The sequence below is a fragment of the Mytilus californianus genome, unplaced genomic scaffold (assembly GCF_021869535.1).
Source record: "Mytilus californianus isolate M0D057914Y unplaced genomic scaffold, xbMytCali1.0.p SCAF_9, whole genome shotgun sequence".
Lineage (NCBI taxonomy): Eukaryota > Metazoa > Mollusca > Bivalvia > Mytilida > Mytilidae > Mytilus > Mytilus californianus.
The window spans coordinates 65,647,694-65,669,657 of record NW_026262745.1 but is presented as its reverse complement, the minus strand read 5'-3'; the positions used below and the strand labels follow the sequence as shown (position 1 = coordinate 65,669,657).

The following is a 21,964-nucleotide window of genomic DNA, read 5'->3' as shown; positions in this document are numbered from 1 at the left end:
TCAGAAATTGCTGTAGGGGCAACTATCATTATACCTTTTCCTCAGTATGATGTCGCCCCAACTAATCCTCGAAATATATGAGGCGTCATTGTTGAGTCTGGATGTTTTGGTTACCGCATTGGAACAGCCTTAGGAAATTTAACAGGATATTTGTCTAGAAATCAAATTGAAGCTGTTAAAGACACATGATTATTCTCAGCAACGGTTTCTGAGCTTCAACTTTCGGCACTTGAAGCAGTTAAAAAGACTTCAAAATCGGATGGTTAGGATGTAAATGCAAAGGGGGATGTAGCAAATGTAAATGTAAAAAGCAAAAGATGTTGTGCAATTCCCGATGCAATAATTCACTCACATGCTCAAACAAATGGTACAAAACTATTTTGTACATTAGGTTTATTATATGTTCATTAAATAATAATTCTATAGTGTGTATCAATGGTTTTTTTTTAACCAAAACCATAATATGAATTATTGTACAATTATTAGTGAATTTTTGGACAAATCACAATTTGTACAAAGTCAAATTACAAATTATTATTTGTACAAAATGATAACTTGTAAACAACATATACATCATATAGAATTATAGCTCAAAATTCGGTTCCTGGTTATTAATGTCAAATGTATTATTTTATCAATGACTACTCAACATTTGCCTTATTCAGTTAATCTAGCAGTTTTAAGTTAACATTAGGCATTTATTATTTAGCCATATTATAAGACATAAGCTGCAATATTTCAAGAAACTCAAAGTATCCAAAGGTTCTTGTGGAACTTTGAATTTAAAGATGGAAAGATGTTTCAAAATAATCCTTATGTGAAATAAATTAAGGAGAATTCGATGCGTTCTCTTTTCTATTTATAACCTGCCTCTCATTACTAAAAACATAACCCGGCAATTATGCTAGTAATATACAAAATTGCATTCATGAGTTAAAACTATCAACTAGACACCATTTATTTTTTTTAAATATCAAAGGCATATTTCTTTATGCAAGCCGAAGTGTTAGGGTTAAGTGACAACTGTCTACACAACATTGTTTACCTGTGTCATACACCAGGTATATTTAACAGTTACAGTCAAGTTAAGACTGACGTCATTTTTAACAAGGAAGTTTAATCCGCTTCAAGGTCGGGAAAAAAGTGATCATTTCTAGATAAGAAATGTCGTTATCAAAAAGTTTACCAAAGGGACAAGTTCAAATACCTTGTGAGTTATGCGAAGTATGTTTTCAAATACAGTGGAAGTGTCTTGACTGTAAGCTGTTTATGTGCAGTAAATGCAAGGAAAGGATCCATCCTAAAATAAAACTTGCTGACAAGCACAAAATAGTGACATTAAAAGACATAACCTCGGATGATTTGGAAGCCAAACCTGACTTGACATCCATAAGCTGCATTGTTCATGACGGAAAATTATGCTGTCTTTACTGTAAGGATTGTGAAGATGCCATTTGTTCATTGTGTGTTACAAAAACACATACCACGCACAACATGATCGAATTGAGTGAGGGATATAATATGTGCATTGAAAAAAATAAAAGCTACTCGGAAATGATTAACAAAACAATTGAAACATTTAATATTGATTTATCAAAACTGAAAACCATTGAGTTATCAGAAATAACTAGATATCAAGATGGGAAAAAGAAGGTCATGATGCAGGAACGATATCTGATCAATTCAATTCAAAGTCAATCACAAATACTAAGCAATGAATTTGAAAAACATTGGAATATTTTCCAAGATGTTATCAGTAAAGAGGAAACCACTTTAGAACATAATGTTGCACAAACTAAAACAAGACGCAAAATATTTGATGCTGCTGCTAGTTCATCAGACGCAAATGAAGCATTCAGAGCTGCAAGAGAAGGGAAACAAATGATAAACGAGGAAAGTGTACGAAGCTATATTGATATACAACGCCCGCCAACTTTTGTTCCCCACTTAGTTTCGTCAACAACAATAACATCAGTTCATGGATCGCTAGAGGTAAGTAACTTATTATACAACTGCAGGGTATGAAAGTGACAAACGAAAGGTCATTGGATACGTTATTTAAAAAGCTTAGAACATACTTACCCATTCTCGTCTTATGGAAAATCAGTATTTTCCCTTCTATTTTTCTTAGCACATGGCTTTATGTGCACTATAAAATGCTATAAATGAATGACTTTTCATTGTAGACCAATTTTAGAACATACTCACCCCTTCTATTTCAATGAAAAGTCAGTTTTTTCCCTTTTAATTTTCATAGTACATGGCTTTCCAAGAAAACAATGTCAGACTTCTGAATTATAAAGCAAAGGATTTTCTTTTTCGAAAAAACTACAATAAATGTACATTCATCAAAGCTGATTTATAAAACATTGCGTGCTTATTAAAATCAAGAAATTTAAGGTATATAAGCATATATATATTTTACCTGAAGCAGAAGACAAACTCAATGTTTGAACAATTTATTCGTTTTGTCCCCACAAAACTATGTCAGTGCTATTTCATTCCATCAATTGAAATGATCATTACCTATGTTATACATTCCTTTTTTAACCAAGTAAACACTTCATTATAAAAAGTGAATTAAAAGGTTTGAATAATACATTGGGAAAGGATAATTTTGTAGGGTCACTGGAAGGGGTGAATATGTTCTAAATTGGTCAGACAATACTTGGTCATATTTTATGAACATTTAAAACCCTTGACTTCGCCTTGGGCTTTAAATCTTCATAAAACATGACCAAGTATTGTCTAACCTAAACGTAAAAGTGACCTCTTTATAACTCCACAAACAAGGTGGACAATCCTCCGAGGCGATTTTATCGAAAAAGAGCTAATTGAATTGATTTCTGCATATTGTAAACATTATATAATGGTACATAAATTGAAAAGGGATCAAAGGTGCAGGTAAAATAACATTTAATTTTATTGATCTAAGAGACAATGTTTTTTAAGAAACAATTACTGTTGATATATGAAGCAAAAGAAATAAAAAAGTCAAATAACTTCATCAATCAAATATAAGCATCTGAAATTAGAACGACTTTAATTTCAACATAGATTAATACAGTTTCCTTATAATTAAAAAAATAAGTAATTTTTGAAATTTATTTATATACTATTGTATGCTAAGACTTCAAATGAAACTATCGTGAAGGTTGTGGCTAGTTCTTGGCTTTGAATTGACAAGGCTTGTGTTACATACACATTTTATTCGTGTAATCACTGCTTGCGAAAAAGGCAACGTTATGTTGTACAATAGATAACGTTAGTGACGTTAGTTATAAAGTAAATGAAAAGCGGCTAATCCTTGACACTGGGGGCGCCAAAAAATGAAATTAATATTATCAAAAACTATTCAATATGCAAAATGTGAAATGATAATTAACCATTTAAAGTCCATGTAATAAAACAGAAATCATTGAACTGTCTAATCACTAAGATCATTATCAAAATTACGACGCACTAGTTACAGTCTCTATTAAGTCAATTTTTGAATCTTAAACTTGGATTTAGTTTTACTCAGTGTTTTTCTCGGAATAATTTTACTTTCTGGTCCATAATCCTTAAGTTTTCTTCAAAAATAACGATTTAGTTGATAGGCGAATGGCTCCATATACTTTCATCATTTCTGGTTCCCTGCTCAATGAGTGTAATAAACCAAGTATATGGCGTTTTGTAATGATCTGATTTCTAGTCAACTCCGGGAAGTTTTGTAATATATCGGTTGTTCCTAATTGTTATGCTGGCTGATTAATACTTCTGATAACAGTTTATTAAATTTCATTGATTCGACAGATACGTCTCCCTTAGATTCGATTTTCCAAAAACGTCCCAAATCCGTTTTGTGTTGTATCAGGACGTTTAACATTAAAACTGGGGATGTGGGTCCAGTTCAGTCTATCATTGGTCCAGAAAGCAAGTCTCCAAATTTCAATTTTGCTGCATTCGGGCATGGTCCACAGATAACTTTGTCTTCTGCTATAGCCAAGTAACAATCAGAACCTATTAAAACTGAAATCTTGAATGTATCCATGTTGTATACCGGATGCGCACATCTAATTCCACTGAGGTATGGCAGTTTAGCAGTATTGTATATCATTCGATTATGTAACGGGGGCTGCAATAGTGGGAACAATCAATATTTCCATCTGTATTTTCCTTCCCTTCAGAGTCTGTAAATCTTTTATGGCAGTGTCTAAATTGTTTACACCTATTTAGTACATGAGCCTGAATTAATCTGGAATGAAGCCGAATTGCAAATTCTCAAGTTGCTCCGTTTGTCTTAAAAAGTCTGCATTATTTTTTCAAATGTTAGATGTAGCAGGTTTTAAAGGTGGCCATATCTTGCGCAATTTCATATTTTTTTTTCGGCTACATTTTTTTTTTTTCATTTTGGTCATTTCGATGGGAGTTTTTAAGGGTTTTTTTTTTTTTGCGAAAGAAATTTTTTTTTATTACTTTTTCTGTTTCATTTTGCTGATTTTTTATTATCTTTTTCCTTGAATTTAACATGTTTAAGAAGCTGTATATGTGCACATTCAGATAGAATACACGTGTTCAACTATTCCTTCTTTACATGTTTTACATTAACATGGCATCATCATTCATTTTAAATTGGTACTATGTTTAGAATTTCCTTTGAAGTCAAAAATGAATTCATAAAGTTGTCAGGTACACGCAATTTCAAGCTAGTTCCTGTAAGTTTATGGTATGAATAATCTGTTGGCTTTAAATAGTTTCAGGATAGACACAAAAGACCTGAAGTTGTGGTTATAAAAATACATCCAAACAAAATCAGAGCTGCTCACTGTTTGAAAAGCGATTATGAAGACTTCGTGAGTAATTTTGTCCTTCGTTTATGTGTCCATACATGTACAACTGACGATAAACCGTCTGTCGATGTTGTTTTGAAACCAAATGGAAAAGTTCATTGCTTTAATTTGGAAGATAAATTGGAGTTCGAAGAGAAAAGATCTGATATTTTCACCAACTGGTACTATTTTGAAAACATCTGGAAAATACTTTTTGAAAAGCAGGTTAGTAAATATTGTATTGTATTTTGTTGTTGAAATGCGCATCAAGCAGTGGTGACAAATGCTTTTTAAAAATCAGAATTTAAACCGTCCTTAAATATGAAAAAAGTCGTACATTGCTGGTTTGCATATTTCTACATGTTCAATGTAGTTCCAGATTGAAATGATTGATGTAGGTAGTTTGTATCCATTACTGTAAAAAAAAGAAAACATCAGAGCTTTCTTACAATTTGACGAAAGGTACGTACGCTTGACGAATCATATGTGAGATCCGTTTGAGGGATCCTTTATTTTGAATACTCGCAAAATTTGACATATTGATGTAATCTTTGTCAAGGCTATCATAGGACTAAGACTGTGTTCCGCCTTATTGGTTGCCCATCAAAAACCAAAACACTATATGCAACAACATATAACAATCTTAATATTCATTCAACATAAGACTTTCGTAACGTTCGATGTAAAAATAAAAAAAAAACAGGGTGATGGTGCTAATTCAACAGAGTTTGCTTAACACAGACAAAATACCAAATTGTGCTAAATTACCCCCCCCCCCCCCCCCTCCCCCACCACACACACACAAATGAATTAAAATATTACTTCTTTCAATTAACGAACCTACGAATACACCAATGAAAAAAATGTATTGGCTCCCCACATAAAAGATAAAAATAACTTCCCAATTGGCAAAAAATGACACCCGAAATATATTACTGGACTCGTTTAATCAACAGATGTTCAAAATGATATAGGAGTGGAGTGCACTCAATCGGTCTCTACTCGGCACACATATTCCTAGACTTGGTCAATTATATGCACAATTATGCCAAAGACAGAGACGACTTAACCTTCTGCGACACCTAAATTTTATTGGTTGTTTTTTCTCGGTATAACTTGTTGCTTGTTTGTCGTTTTTGTTTTGGACCACCTATCGTTTATTATACAGTGTGGGCTACATCACGTTCCTATTGAACTCTATTTGCATTGAGTTGATGATCATATATTTGTTGGTTGGCTGTCATCTCGTAAATATTTGTCCTATGTCTAAATCAAAGCTGTTTGTGAGTGTTTATGTGTTAATTATTCCCCTTGAATTGGCATAGTATATCACATGTTCACTCGTGTTAACATCTTCTGTAAATGCTAAATGCACAACTAATTAGTACACAAGTAATACATGATTTTAAACTAATCAACGACGTTTAAGAGAATGAAATCGAATAGGTCTTGCATCTAACATTAACTGAATATCAAGACTATAAAAACCATTTTTGGGAAATATAGGCAACGACTATTTGATTCAAGGGGTGTATTTGGTTTTTATTCCTTTTCACATTTGCTTCATATCATCGCAAGTGTGGTCATTTTTTCTATTTAACATTTAACCTCTAAATTATTGGAAAAAACTTCAGCATAAAATCTTTTTGTTCCTTCTCTCACGCCTAGTTTTAAATACATTTTCCATACTTTGCAGTGTTTGTAAGTGGCAAATCTTCATGTCCCCGTTGATGGCATTCTCATCAAAAATTTTTTTTAAATAATCGTGAACTTTGTTGTACTGCAAAAATTTCATTTAAATGTTAATAATTTAAACTAGAGACTTATTATAAGTCCATGTTTATATCATTTACAAAAAGCATGCTTGAACAATTCTCGCGCAAATGTGTGAAATCGTGGTTAACATAAGCAACGTATCGGACGTAAATGTATTTTGAACTAGTTATCCTTATTTTCAGATATTAAATGCGTTTTTTATTTGCGATATGCTTAAATTTTATTAGATCTATTTCATTCAGAATAGAAGACCGGTTTATCGGATAAAACATAAGAATATTTAGGTTATCGTGTGATTGTAATACATGCTTCCTTTACTTTCGTTCGTACCTTTCGTCAAAATGTAAGAAAGCTCTATTAAAGTGTAAATTACCTGTTGGTTTGACTTAATCCAGAAATTATTGTTTCTACTCATTTTAGTTTATTAACGTCGAAATTTGTTCATTTTACAAGTATCGAACAAAGAACCAAACCAGACTCTCATAGCAGTTTCTTTTTACAGTTTTAGATTCTGTTTCTTGTGTATAGTAAAAACTGGTCTGGGATACCAGTAGATATGCATTTTTGATTTGTTTTAAAACGAATGGGTCAATGTCACTGCTAGTGGACATTTCGTTCTGGGATCCCACAAGGCAGAACTCCTGCTTTGACATGAAATATCATTGATACGGTTATTTTCTGAAAATCTATATATGATGACTCAGCATGAATTCACAGTTTACAGTATGAATAGTTTATCTAAAGCCCAGTATGCAAAGTAAATTCAAAATATATGAATAATGTGTATTCAAATTGATAAGAAGTGCTTATATTTACTCTTCGCAGTCATTGAAACACATATATCCTTGATGAACATTGTATTCGGGGTGTTTTTGTCCTGTCGTAACACCATGAACACCTGACTGTGATCGTGATATAAAACAAATATAAGCTAGAGACAAAAATATACCTATATAAAACTAACAACAGTGTGTTCGATCCTACAAATATACTAAATATTCCATATTCGTAGAAAAAGCATAATTATTTAGCGATTATGAGACAGTGGCAAAAAACAGAGAAAAATCCCTAACTCGATGTTCATAAAACAGATAATTTAACCTGTAAAGGATATGATATTATTAGTATAATGGTCTTTTGCAAAGAAAACAATAACCTTGCTTTGAAGTTATACAAATAACAGATTTTAGAAGTCAGTTCTATAAAACTTTTAATGAATTTATTCATCAAACAGGTTACTTCATACATACAACTTTTGCAACTATGGCTTTGTTTAAACGCTTTTTGTTAATAAATTAGCCAGTTATGTTAGATTTAAAGTTAGATATGATATTATTGAGACAAAATTTCTAAACTGACCATTAGAGGCAGAAATTCTTAGATAAATGGGGATACAGTAAGATGTGGACTGGAGACAGAGGCAGGATTGAATGCTTTATATAATCTTGAATGTTGGAATGATTAACTATGAACCATTTCTTTTATGGTATTCTGAAATGCTTTCAATTTATTAAATGAATAGTTTCATAAAGTTCTAGGTATTTCATTTCAGACAACGTGCATATAGGGTAAGCTGATAATAATTAAAGTCTTGTTTTCAAATTCTTTAAAGATTGAAACAGGATTGACTGTATTAAATGTACAGTAAAACAAATGTTAGAGTATTTGAATAAATGTTAGTATATATTGCACTTTGTAAATACAGCTGTTTCACAAACCACAGCTCTTTTGGGAGATATTTTGTTTTGATTACCTACTGGTTCCCAGATCTGATCTCTATTTTTCATCTCAGAGACACAACTAGGGAATTTTCCCAGTATAGATACACATCGATAGCAGCCAAATTATTTCTGAGGAAGACCCAAAGTGAAGGGAGGGGTAGTACAGAATTTTAGTATAAGTTTAAACTCTCAGAAGTTCGAAGCATATAAATGTTGAAAATATGCCGCACAGCCCTTTGTTTTTACCTTTGGAAAAAATAGCAGTGCATATGAACTTTTCAATCTAGGATATAATTTTTTACGAAACTTCATAGTAAAATTGGCAAAGTTTTAGCCGTAAAAGGAGTTCCTATGGGAAATTGCATTGTCTATATTTACAGAAGGGCAACCTATAATGTTAGATCTGCAAATATGCTTCATTTTTGTTCTTCCCTCAGGAGGATTCGAACCCATGCTTCGTGGCAATTCTGCTCTGTGCCCAACGCCCTAGACCACTCGACCAACTAGGCTATATAAGTTATAGATTTCGTTAGTCGAGGTTTGTCTTTCATGGTCGGCTTAATCTAGGATTGTAACACAGTACATGATTTATGGTAGAAGTAGACATGGTATACCTTTCAGATCAGCTATATTTTGTCTGTTGTAAAGGATGATAATGTTACAATGCCATGCCGCCTCATCAAATATTAATTTTGACTACTTCATGACAGACATTCTCCATCGGATAACCTAGGTGTTTAAATCAAGGTTTGTTTCACTTGTTCTTATATGCTGTTGTAGAGTGGTCAGTGTTTACATGGATCCAGGTCCTATAAAATAGCAATATATCTGACGCTTGTTAGCTTTATCTCATTGTCAACACATTTAGTGATCGGACATAGATTTATACACATTAGTTTATTTAAATTATCCGTATAATAACCAGTTCAGACATAGATTTAATCAAGTGTAGTTTTACAATGAAATTGCAGGGCTGGTACTGCATAAAGATTGGACAAACATCTTAACATTTAATTACTACTTAAATTAAAAGATATAAATAGACTTATGTAAACAATCTTTAAAACTATTTTCTATTTGCGGTATTTAATCATTTTCTATGAAAACTGAATCGATAGGTAAGTACACAACGTATTACACAAAATGGGTTGTAAAAGTGTCATCATATTTCTGTTGTAATTAATACCGGTTGTGTATCTCCGCTATAATGTCTATTTCAGTCATATTATGCTGTGATTGTGTCCTTTACGTTTGATAGCAGTTAGATTATCTCTGTTTATCTCATTTGGTACTTAGGCCACGCCAATTTGATTCCTAGTTCTTTGGATTTTCACGCTCCTGATTTGGTGAAATTTACTTTAAAAAAAATAGTTATCGCTTCTGCAAAGTAGTCCGCATGCCGCTCCAAAACAAGTTTTTCCTTGAATTTTTTTTTCAAATACTGGACGCTTTTTTGTTGCGTTTAATGCTCCAATCGTATCAAACGCGCATGTAATAGATGGATTTGTAAATAAAAAGTCAAAAATCAGGATGACAACATGCAATTGTGTCGGTTCATTGTCGATAACACACAGTTATCCGATATGATGCTTCCAGGTTGCAAACATTAAATTTTTCGTTAGATGACCACAAACACATCAACATATGTTAGAATCATCGTCATCAACAGATCCTTGTTTGATCATGGACATTGGATGAAAATCATGAAATGAATTGAAAATTCCCATGAACTTCTTTAAATTCACTCGCTTCTCTCGTAGAGCACTCGCCTTCAAAAACTCCATTTAAAATAAAATAAATCAAACAAATTTCGCTCATTCGCACCATATTTAATGAAGCAGTTGTCTGAAGAACTAGACATCAAATCGATGTGGCCTTAATATCATCAGGGAAAAACACTCTATCCTACTTACAATTATTATATGAAAATAATTTTTAGAATAATACGAACCACAACAAAAAGTGTGAGACCTAATTCAAATCCACATAAAAATGGTTTATGAATAAAATCGCTGAATCCTTTTACCTATTTTTCAAAAATATTAGTGTGTTGAAGATTTCAAGTTTAAATTTCAAAGGCTTTATTTATAGACGAATATCAGTTTAAAGAAAGCATAAGCTCTATTGGGCTTTTATATCGTCTTTTTACATAGATTATTAATATATAAGCAACTTTTATCTATACTTTGAGATTTCACCGCTGTGAATTACTATCATTAGCCTTTGAAGGGAATAACACGTATCACATGAAAATAATACATCAAGTTGATAAATACTGTCCGTATATGCCGCTTTTCTAGATTATCATGTACCAGAAACGCCGAAAACCAAATGCGTAGAATGTATAAATTATCGAACTGCTGTGAACAAGAGAGGCATAAAAAGTATAACCAAAACCATCCAAGGTCAACTTTGGCTAACGAAACTGAAACTATGTTTCTTAATACCTTTTTTAGTTAACTAGCTTAAATTATAGAAGTGTATGTTATAAATAATGTCAATGGCAACTGATTACTTAGCTAATAATAACCTCTTGAACTGCGAGTCCAGTACCAAAGGCATTGATGTAAAAAATACAAACGAACACTTTATAAATCATTATTTATGTGTGAAAGTAATATAAGGATTAGGCAAACGACATTCTAGATCAGTTTATGCAATAATTCTGTTGATAAATATATCTGGTCTGATATGTTTTTCAGAGTTTTTTTTTGTTTTTGTAGGGGGCGGGGTGGATTTGTCACCTGTTAGGGTTGAAAATTCTGTAATTCGAGCACCAATATAGGTCCAAAGAATTGCAGTAAGATGTAATATTTTGAATTGGTAAGAGAAATATCTAACAAATGGAACTTAGCCAAATACTTATAGCAATACATAATAATGTTTTTCAACTTTATCGATGTAATAAATGATGCACAATGCAATTTAAATATCCACTATTCATTTCTAACCTTTTTACAAAAGATTAATCTAAGTACTTACCCTCCACCTGTATTTTTCATCCCGGGTTTAATTAAAACATTGGATATGGTTCGATTTGTTGCATGAGTAAAACGTCGTGACGAGACTTCAATTTGAACTTTAAATATAAAGATAAGGAGATGTTGTATGATTGCCGATGAGACAACTATCCAGGTCGGCCTTCGATAACGAGTAAAAACAGTACCGTATAGCATGTATAGGAAGCTATAACATTTTTCGGCATGACAAAACGAAATTCATTTTAAATTTAGAAATTTATACTGACGTTGTTTGGTGCCTTTAATTGTCGAGGTTATTTGAAAATAACACAAAATGATAAATTTCTAATGGCAATGATCGATATGAGAGTTCACTACAAATAAAGAATGACATTATCAACTTTAGTTACCGATACAAATTAATGGTCGTTAATTGGACATTTAATTTCAATATCTGTTTGTTTAAAACGGCATTAGCTAGTTGACTGCTGTTCATTGATGTTTTTATCAATTCAGCAATAAGTGCATAAGTACTGACATGTTATACTTTTTTCTGTAACTCTGTGTTGATAAATTAAGAAATTATCAAGAAACCAACGTGAAACTCTTTCAGAAAACAGTGCCTTAATGTGGGTATATCTATTCTTTTAAGGTCCAATTTGTATTTATTGCTTTTAAGCATTTTAGGATTTATATATCAATGGCTATATAAATTTTCGGTTTGAGTTAAGTTGAAAGTAAACCACAAAAGTGCTTCGGACGCACCAAATTTATAAAGTATATTTTCATTCACAACTAAAACCAATTTTATAATGAAACTATTTCTCATTGTTTAATAACAAATATGTTCAAAAGATAAAATATATCATTGTATATTCGTAAAGTATGATAAGAATGACCAATGCACGGATAACTTCCGTTTTGACCTCGTTCAATTCACATAATAGGGAAAACGGTAGTATTTATTCTGCCATAGGCAACAATACTAACATTTTCTTAATTTATTACTTTTTTATAATAAAAACCTGGACAAAACAGTTATGTGTGGTGTTAGTACTTTATTATTCTGTTTTAAAAATTGAAACCAAATAGTATCATGACCAACTTTCGACGGAGCTTCTTTATGTTATCCATGCCCACCGTCATTTTACACCAAATTTATAAAATTAAGGAAGTCTTTTCGAATAATTCTCTAGAAAATATTTCAATGGGTTTCAAAATTTATATTGTAAATATACACACTGCAGTTATTCATAGATAACTAAACAAATATATTGTACCCTTACATCCAATCACAACACTCCTAAGTTGACTTCCTTCACCTGCCTTGGGTACACAAAAGGCCAATCTAATGCTGGGAAAATGTAACACTACTTTTTACTAATAAGTGTGATATACATTACCAGAATTAAAAACGGAATCTTGCCGATGCAACATCAGGTTAAACATGGATGCATTACAAGCGATTTTGTTGACTTTTTTCATAACCAATTTTCAATGCGCATTTTACAGTTATTTTTTTAAGAAACGTTTGTGAAAGTTAGTTTTTAATTAAGTTTTTAATTTGTAAATATTTTAGGACGAATTAACCAAGGATACTTTGTTGACAGAATCAAGGAATGATGTTGGAGGTACATCAAAGAAAATGAAAGCATTGGATGTGTATGCAGCTGTCATTAGTTACATAAACAAAACTTGTTTTAAATGTATGTTACATAGAAAAAAATTCTATATGGACGATATTTTTTTGGTGCTAACCGTTCCGCATATTTGTGGAACTCAGGTAGAACAGTTCATACGCGATGCTGCAACAAAGGTAAGCACAATACTCTAATGCATGAGTGCAAGTAAAGAGAAACAGCTATATTCAGTAAACTAATTATCATGATTGTCAGAATAGAATTGTTCCACGTAACAAATCTTTTTACCGGCAACACTATTCACTAGATGAAGTTTCTTTCTGTACCTTTATATACGTAGATACTTTGAAATTTCCGGTCATTTATATGCTCTTTCCGTTAAAGTATGTATATAAATATTAGCAAAACACCATGAGCTATATAATACTTCATATCAATGAAAATACTTTGGCATAGTTGTGAGTTTAAAAATATCCCTTTCATCCATTCGTAGTCTACATACCTCAAACTAAAAAAACTTCATATGTCGTTAGTTCTCGAACACCAATGAGTTATATGTATCGGCAGTGTCAATGCTCAAAAATGTAATTCAAATGGAAAAAGCGAAAATTAAGCAAATTAAGTAGTAAAGTAGATAATTTTATCCTTGCAGGCAAACTTTTCAAACGAACAGTTTACTATTACTACAGAACCGGATGCTCTCGCTGTATATTGTGAATACATGTACGGAAATCTACAACGTGAAGGGCGCGGTACACACCGAGATATAGGTTGTAAATATTTGATCTTTGATGAAGGAGGTAAGTATAGTATACAGAAACACAATTGTGTACAAATAAACTTTTGGACAGTTTTCCAGACAAGTCTATCGATCCAGCAGACAAAGCTTTCAAACAATATTGTTTTATATCCAAAAAAAAACATTTGGAAAGTCTTACTAAAGAACTTGGAATTTTCAACAAAACAGGAAAACCTTCATATACTTTACATAATTGAGGAAAGAGAATATATAAAAAAAATCACAAATCCGTTCTTTTTTCCTTTTAAAAAAACGACGAAAATCTCCCGTCTTTATAAAAATAAGGAGATGTGATATGATTGCCATTGAGACAACTATACACCTAAGTTATACTGTTTCATAACCTTCACAAAGAGTCCTTATCAAGAACGATATATTTGACTAAGACAGTTTATGCTTTGTAAAGATCCACACTAATTCCAGCAACCAATACACAATTGGTGTATTGATATTTCAACAGGCAGTCGATATTACCAAAGGTACTAATTGTGCAGTGTCCCTACAGGTCGATTTGTTTTTGTACTCATATGGAGCAGATTTCATACAGAACCTTTTGAAGAAGCCTCTTGCAAAGATCTTCAATCTCACTTTCATCAGATATACTGATGATGTCCTATCATTCAATAACACACATTTCAGTGAATGCTTACGTCACATATATGTTGTGCTTTTACACTACTGTAAACTGCTAACGCTCAGGATAAAATTCGAATATTACTGCCCAGGCTATGTGTAAATTTTCAACAAAGTTATGGCTTCCATGAATTATTTCTTAAATATATCATAAGTACCGCCAAAACTTATTCATACACTTTTATGAAAAATTGATATACTAAAACTACATTGATTTAAAATCAGCAAAGGGGCAGCATATTGACTTTTCATGAATCATAGTTTAGTATTTTCCATCGCGTTGTCAGTTTGTCCACGACTTATAAGTTCGAATTTCCCTTTGGTATCTTCAGCCTCTCTTTTATACTATTTTATTTCTTTGATCATAGTAAAAACCAATGAATAAATACATCTAATGGCTTTACATCGGGTATAAGGCGATATAACTTTACACTAATTTCGGTTATGTTTGATATAGGTCACAATAATCTAGCACAAGCTTTGTGGTGATTTTTTTCGTACAGTGTTCTACGATCAGAAAATATTTGTTGTCGACTTATTTGACATGTTTTGTCTCCTGTATCATATGTATATTATAAGTAACATTATCACAATGCAATAATTCCCGAAAAGAAACAAATATAGAAATTGAAGAATAAGTCTATTGATAAGGTAGGTTTAGATTGGATATGCGGTTGCCTGAAAACTAAAATTTAGTCCTAATTGTTGTTTCCTTTATGGTGCGCTGTATCAACCATTAAATTTTTAGAACTACTCCAGCAATGTTCTATTTCTTTTTTAATCGATATGAATAACGATACGATGGTGAAAATCTTACATGCATTATTCCTAGAGTTGGTGGTTATTAATCTGTATTGCCTTCCCCGTCGGCCTGTTTGTCATTTCGAAACTCCCTCTCTCCAGTTCCATACTTAATATCAAAAGATTCTATTATATAGAAGTAGAAGTAAAATGCGAAACAGGAGTTTATCTGAGTTATTGAATATTTTCTCGGAAACTTCATTGTACCTTAAAACTTATCATAAAGTTGCAAGGCGATGACTTCATGTTTACAAATACTTTGAATTATTATAGTTTCACTTCTGTAAATAAAGACAATTCAATTTCCCATAGGAAGTCCTTTTACGGCTACAACTGTACTACTTTTACATTGAGGTTTCGAAAAGAAATATATTCTAGAATGGAAAGCTCATATGCACTTCTATTTTTTCCAAGGGTCAAAATATAGGGCTGTTCGGCATATTTTCAACATTTATATGCCCCGAACTTCTAAGAGTTCAAACGTATACTAAAATTCTGTAATACTCCTCCCTTTACTTTGGGTCTTCCTTCGAATTCAATTAAGACGCCAGCCATGTGTATTTATTTTGGTAACATTCCCGAGTTATGTCTCTACGAGATGAAACATATAGATCATATCTGGGAACCAGCAGGTAAACAAATCAAAATATCTATGAATATTATATATCTCTCCAATAGAGGCGTGGTTTATGATCAGCTGTATTTACAAAGTGCAACATATACTAACATTTATTCAAATAGACAAATCTTGAAAAACACTTTTTCTCACAACAATATTTATTTTTCAGAATCATAGCCTAAAAAAATCACTACATATGCTCTAAATTTTCTTTTACAGTACATTTTATTCCCCACCCAATTTTGTATTTTGAAGAATTTGAAAACAAGACTTTAACTAATGTCAGCCTACCCTATGTGCATATTTTCTGACATAAAAAACCTAGAAACTGTATTAAACTATTATGATAACATACTGAAAGTATATCAGAATACTATAAATGTAAAGTTTAAGTAGTTAATCATTACTATATTCAAGATTACATAAAGTTATTCAATCCTCCCTATGTCTCCTGTCCACATCTTACTGTATGCCTATTTATTTATAAAAGTAAACAATTTCTACCTAAAATGGTCAGTTTAGAATTCTTGTCACAATAATATTATTTCTTATTATCTTTCTAACATAACTTGACTTATATATGAACTAGAATTGTTTAAACAAAGCCATATTTGCAAAATTTGTATATATGAAGTTACCAGTCTGATATATGAATTTACTAAAAGTTCTATAGAACTGACTGCTGAAATCTGTTTTTTGCATAAATTCAAAGCACAGTTACTGTTTTCTATACAAAAGACCTTTATAATAATAAAATCATAGCCTTTACAGGTTAAAATATCTGTTTTATGACCCATGGGTTTGGAATTTTTCTTTGTTTTTTTGCTCCTGGGGCCTCAAATTTGCTATTATTTCTACTGTTTCTGTAAATATGGAATATTAAGTACTATTTTGGGATATTGTAAGATTTATTGATGTATTTTTGTATCTCTAACTTGTATTTTTTTATGCTTTAGTCACAAGAAAGCACATTCAGGTGCTACGGCTTACTCATAGGTTTTTGACTGGACAAAAACATCCCAACAACAATATTCATTTAGGATCTATATGTTTCAATGACTGCGAAGAGTAAATATAAGCACTGCTAAACAATTTGAACTACAAATGTGCATATATTAAGAATTTACTTTACACACAGGGCTTTAGGTATGTTGTACACTATGAATTTATGCTGAGTCATCATAGTAAAGGCCCAGGATTTTCTCAATCTTCATGAAATATTTATAAAACTTTATATTTGAGTTAATTTCATAAAGACTCTGAAGATAAACCAGATTTGGTGAAATTCTACATGTTCTCTTTTTTTACCCAATATAGGTTGCACTTCTATAAATATAGACAATGCGGTTTCCCATAGAAACTCCTTTTACGGCTAAAAGTGTACCACTTTTACTATGAAGTTTCGTAAAAAAAAATATCCTAGAATGGAAAGCTCATATGCACTTCAAATGTCAAAACATAGTGCTGTGCGGTATATTTTGCAACATTTATATGCCCCCGAACTTCAAAGTGTTCAAACTTATACTAAAATTATGTACTACACCTCCCTTTACTTTAGGTCTTCCTTCAGAATTCATTTTCTCCGCTACCCATATGTATTTATACTGGTAACATTACTCTACGAGATGAAACATAGAGATCATATCTGGAAACCAGTAGGTAAACAAAAGTAAATATCTATGAATATTATATATCTCCCCAGAAGAGGCGTGTTTTGTGAAACAGCTGTATTTACAAAGTGCAACCTTTAATACTAACTGTAAATTACATTTTTATATGATACGAGTTGTATCGTTTAAACAATTTGAAGATTTACTGAACAGTCACTATCTGTTTGTCGACTACTTTGATTGCTTACACCCACTAAGCATAACAAAAAATTCTAAATTATTTTATAACTTTATTTAAAAAGTTTTGCAAAGTTTTTTTCTGATTGGTCTGTAATATAATTTACTAGTATTAAAAACTCGAAAACAGAAGCGATGCACTTTTTTAATCTCTTTAATATTTTTTTCAGACACAGTAGACGCCATTTGCATAAGCCCCATTCGTTTCTTAAAACTCCCTTTTAAATCCTTGCATTCTTATACTCAGAGGTAAGCTAACATTTCAGGAAATCACTATTTCTTTTGGGTAAAGAGTCTAAATTAGCTAAAATGTATATACTTTCAATGTTGTAATGTATGTTATGTACGCAATGATGAATTGGTTCACCGATAGGATGTCCATTTAGGAGAGACTATTTTTCCGGTTTAACTTCTTGTGCACCAGAGAAATCCCCTTATCGTGTTGATAGGGGACTCTTAATGTTTGCTAATCCGGTATCTCTCCGTTTGAACTTTCTCCGTCTCTTAGTAAGATTGTTTTTTCAATTAACATAAGACTAAGCTCACGTATAGACTCTAAAATACCAGTGTGCATCTGGCAGGCGTTCTTGTGCAATAATCAGCCATTTTTAGCGTTTTTTTGGAATGAAAAGTTCAATTAGTATTATAATAGCAAAAAATCAACTATAGTTAATCAATAGAATCACATCAATGTCCGTTCTCTTAATCAATTCGTTTTTATGGTTCAATTAATTATCAACATTATATTTTGGTTTTTAAGCGAGTTGCTGAAACTTCATTAAGTCCCCTTATATTTACTGGAAACTCTACAAATAGCTTCTGTCATTGTAAATTCTCCACGTTTTGAAATTGATGTTTGAATAAAAGTTCAAAAAAGTGTAAAACTATTTGAGTTTCAATTAAGTATTTTGATTTGTTCGATTGAAATTAAATGATTGTGCTTTTGTTTTTAATGTGTATGCCTTTCTAACGTATATTGTTATTAGTCTATAAGCATTTGGATTCATTCACACTTAGCTATCATAATTTCAAAATTTGGATACAGTGCTTTAATTTACTATGACGAAACTCGTTTTCGTCATCTTTATTGGGGTAGACATATATTCCCTGCTGTATAATTGTTGGAATATTGAATTTCTAAGTGTATTTGTTTTTAACTTCAGATGGAACGACGGATATTACAGTGCACGAAGTGACATGGCCAAGAATTGTGAAGGAAATATACCGCGGCACTCGCTGGCAAAGGAACTCAATAATTGTTGAAGAGTTTTGTTCTTTTTTAAATCAGTTGTTTGGCTTTGATGTTATAAGTATTCTAAAAGAGCAGAAAAATATTGACTATATTGAATTTGTACGCCGTTTTGAAATGAGAATAGAAAGTTTTAGCCAAAATTCAACTCGGATTGTTTATGTATGGATTCCAGTTGTTCATTTGCAACCGTTAACGACCGTACCTTTAGAAGAGCTTATACGAAAATCAAGTTACAACAAAAATGTAGGTCTTTTGAGTGATAAATTAAGAATCACTGCGTCTTTCTTCAGATCATTCTTTGAGAGTGGAATAAGATATGCTTCAGGAATACTGGATTCATTTATTCCAGCAATCAACAAGGAAATTACGAGGGTATTTGTTGTTCATGATTGTTCATTGTCACCTATCCTAACAGATGTTATTAAACAAAAACTTGGACCTACAGTTGATGTTATTATTCTAAAATCAAACACTGCAGTGATGGAGGGTGCATCCTTGTGTGGCTTTCAGTAATACCATTTTACAACTTGCAATGTATCTTTAAAAATTAGACAACAAATTAGTATTAATTGTCATATAAAGCCTGACTGATTATTGATCAAAACGTTTGTATGTACGTTTAATAGTTTGACAACAGTCCTGTTCTAATGTATTTGCACCTGAGAAAATCATTACACAAAGCATGTGCAAAATGTCAATCCTTTAAGAATTTAGTTCTGAATAGTTTAATTTCTTTAATTATTGTATTTTTGCAAGACGGTCTTATTTTCGTTTTTTAAGATAACATTATTCATTGTATGTCTTTTAAGCAAAAATTTAATTAGAACATTAATTTCTTCTTTTTAGGGCATAATTACAAATGGAATAAAAGAATTACAAAATGCAGGATGAGACTCTTTCGAGTTGCAAGTTGTATGGACGAGTTTGATATTCAGGGACAGTCAACTATTTAAACGGGAGTAATATTGTTTTGAAATAGTTACTATATAGTGAATTGTGTTGTTAGCGATCTATGGCAAACATTTTTTGTCGAATTTTCATGAATTAAGTTATTTGAACAAACAAAAATTTTTAGATTTATAACTCTGCACATGCAAAATTTTTGCGTTATCGGGAAAAAGTGAACGCTTTTCTTCTATGGTAAATGCAAAAAGAGTCAAAGTATTCAATAAAAACTGAAGTGTTTGAAGCTACCATTCTTTTGAAAGCATTTCACTCAAACTGATCAATTACAACCTGACTGTCCCATCGCGGTTCGGTTTTTTTTATTTAATTGCCTCATACTGTCGTTAAACAATGAGGAAGGTATGTTTTTTTAAAGATATCGTATCAATAGTCACTATACTTAGTACATATTTTAGTTTGATTGAGAAAAAAGAAATGGATACTATATATGTTCCAAGAAAAGCGCTGATCTTTTTTATTAAAACGAAGAGGTATAACTGGTGATGATCTAAATACTGTAAATTCTGAAATGATTGCAAGATTTTTATTAATGCGAATAATGCGACTCCTTGAGTGTCTCAATAAAAAATAATCCACATTCTGATATTTGATACATCTATCTGTATGTAGCTTTTCCTAAAATTGCATTAATTAAACTCTCATTCTTGTTCATTCCTAAAAATAAATCACAATAATAAATGCACGCAAAAATATTTGAATTTACAGTATGCATTTCTATAAATGAAAAGTTAAGAGTACCCATGATCATACATCCTGTCGATACTGTTTACTTTTTTTGCCATTGTACAAAGTCATGGGGTTATCAGACTGTATATGACGTCCTAACACCAAATCCATTGGATGTATATTTGTTGATACTTTAGTCTGGGAAACATTATTTATTTATCAGTTGGTTTTAATTGGCTTTCCACTAGCTTTCAGGAACAGAGAGTACTCTTACATTGGTGATTTGTGTCTATTGTTTTTATATTAGTTGATTTCATTTGTGCTTCGTACCGTTTTACTGAGTTTTGTCATTTGCAATTGATTTTTACAGTGTGTGCTTATCATGGGCTGTAACATCCCAGGCCCAGTTTCTACATGTATCGTAGGGAAAAACCGAAGGAGTCCGAACATCTGACAAAAATTCTTAAACCTGACATGACTACATCATTGATTTTGGGTACTTAGTATTAACTTTTGATGAAGGCAATAATTGTATATGATTCCAATATAATGTTAAAATTACCAAAGATAGCTGTCAGAATACTATTGCATACGTTTTCTTTTGCTCATCTTTGGGTCTTTTATTTTTAAATTTGGATAAATTTTGAACAGGGAATAAATTAGCGCAAGTAAGTGTTGACATATAAGTATAACTAAAACATTGTTTTCTTGGACAGCATTGTTAAACGAGTTGCCAAATGCCAAATATAATTTGTGTTTATTTTTCATAACAATTCAAAAAATTATATATAGAACAATATATGTTTACTCTTATACTAATCATTCTTACAACCATGAACTTGTATTCACTTTTTTGTTTTTCCACTCATTTTATGTTTTTTTACGATGAAAAGCTCTTTAAAAATTTTACTGTAGATATAATAGTGTGCTCTCAATAAATAATATTATTATTCATGTTGTTGTTTTCGCTCTAAAGGTGTTCTGTACTATTTTAATCATTTATACTCATTAAACCAAAATGTTAGAGTACATAAATCCTTTTTTAAACTAATTACTGCAAATAATTGATTACGTACGTCCAGTTCCCGCCTCCCCCAACATCGTTTACCCTATTCTCAACGTAGCTGTTAAAAACAAAGAAGTCTAAAATAAAAAGAGGGTCCGTTCTGTTCAACATTCTATCATATGTACTTATTGTTTAGAGAGATTTCCATTTTGACACACTTTATGTTGGTCATTTAAGAGCTCTGTAATAAAAAAAAATGATAAAAACACAATTTCCATACTATAACTTTCGATAGCATAATTCTTGACTATGTTGATTTTGATATGAATAAAACTAAATTGGTTGCTATACGCAAAAGAAAAAACAGAAACCCAAAGAAAAACAGTCATCAAACATCTCATCATTTTACTGGTTAAATGAAAATCAGGTGGCATTCAGGGGACAAAAAAAACAACTTAACAAGTCCA

At 31.6% G+C, this 21,964-nt stretch overlaps 1 protein-coding gene across 1 annotated transcript; it reads left to right on the top strand.

Moving 5' to 3' along the window:
* The first annotated feature begins 1,136 nt into the window (after positions 1-1,136).
* On the top strand, positions 1,137-21,443 carry LOC127716334 (heat shock 70 kDa protein 12A-like). Its single transcript, XM_052222500.1, has 5 exons — positions 1,137-1,992; positions 4,737-5,036; positions 12,848-13,084; positions 13,561-13,708; positions 18,771-21,443. The coding sequence occupies exons 1-5, from the start codon at positions 1,165-1,167 to the stop codon at positions 19,370-19,372; spliced, it is 2,115 nt and encodes a 704-aa protein (XP_052078460.1). The 5' UTR covers positions 1,137-1,164; the 3' UTR covers positions 19,373-21,443.
* Positions 21,444-21,964: the final 521 nt, after the last annotated feature.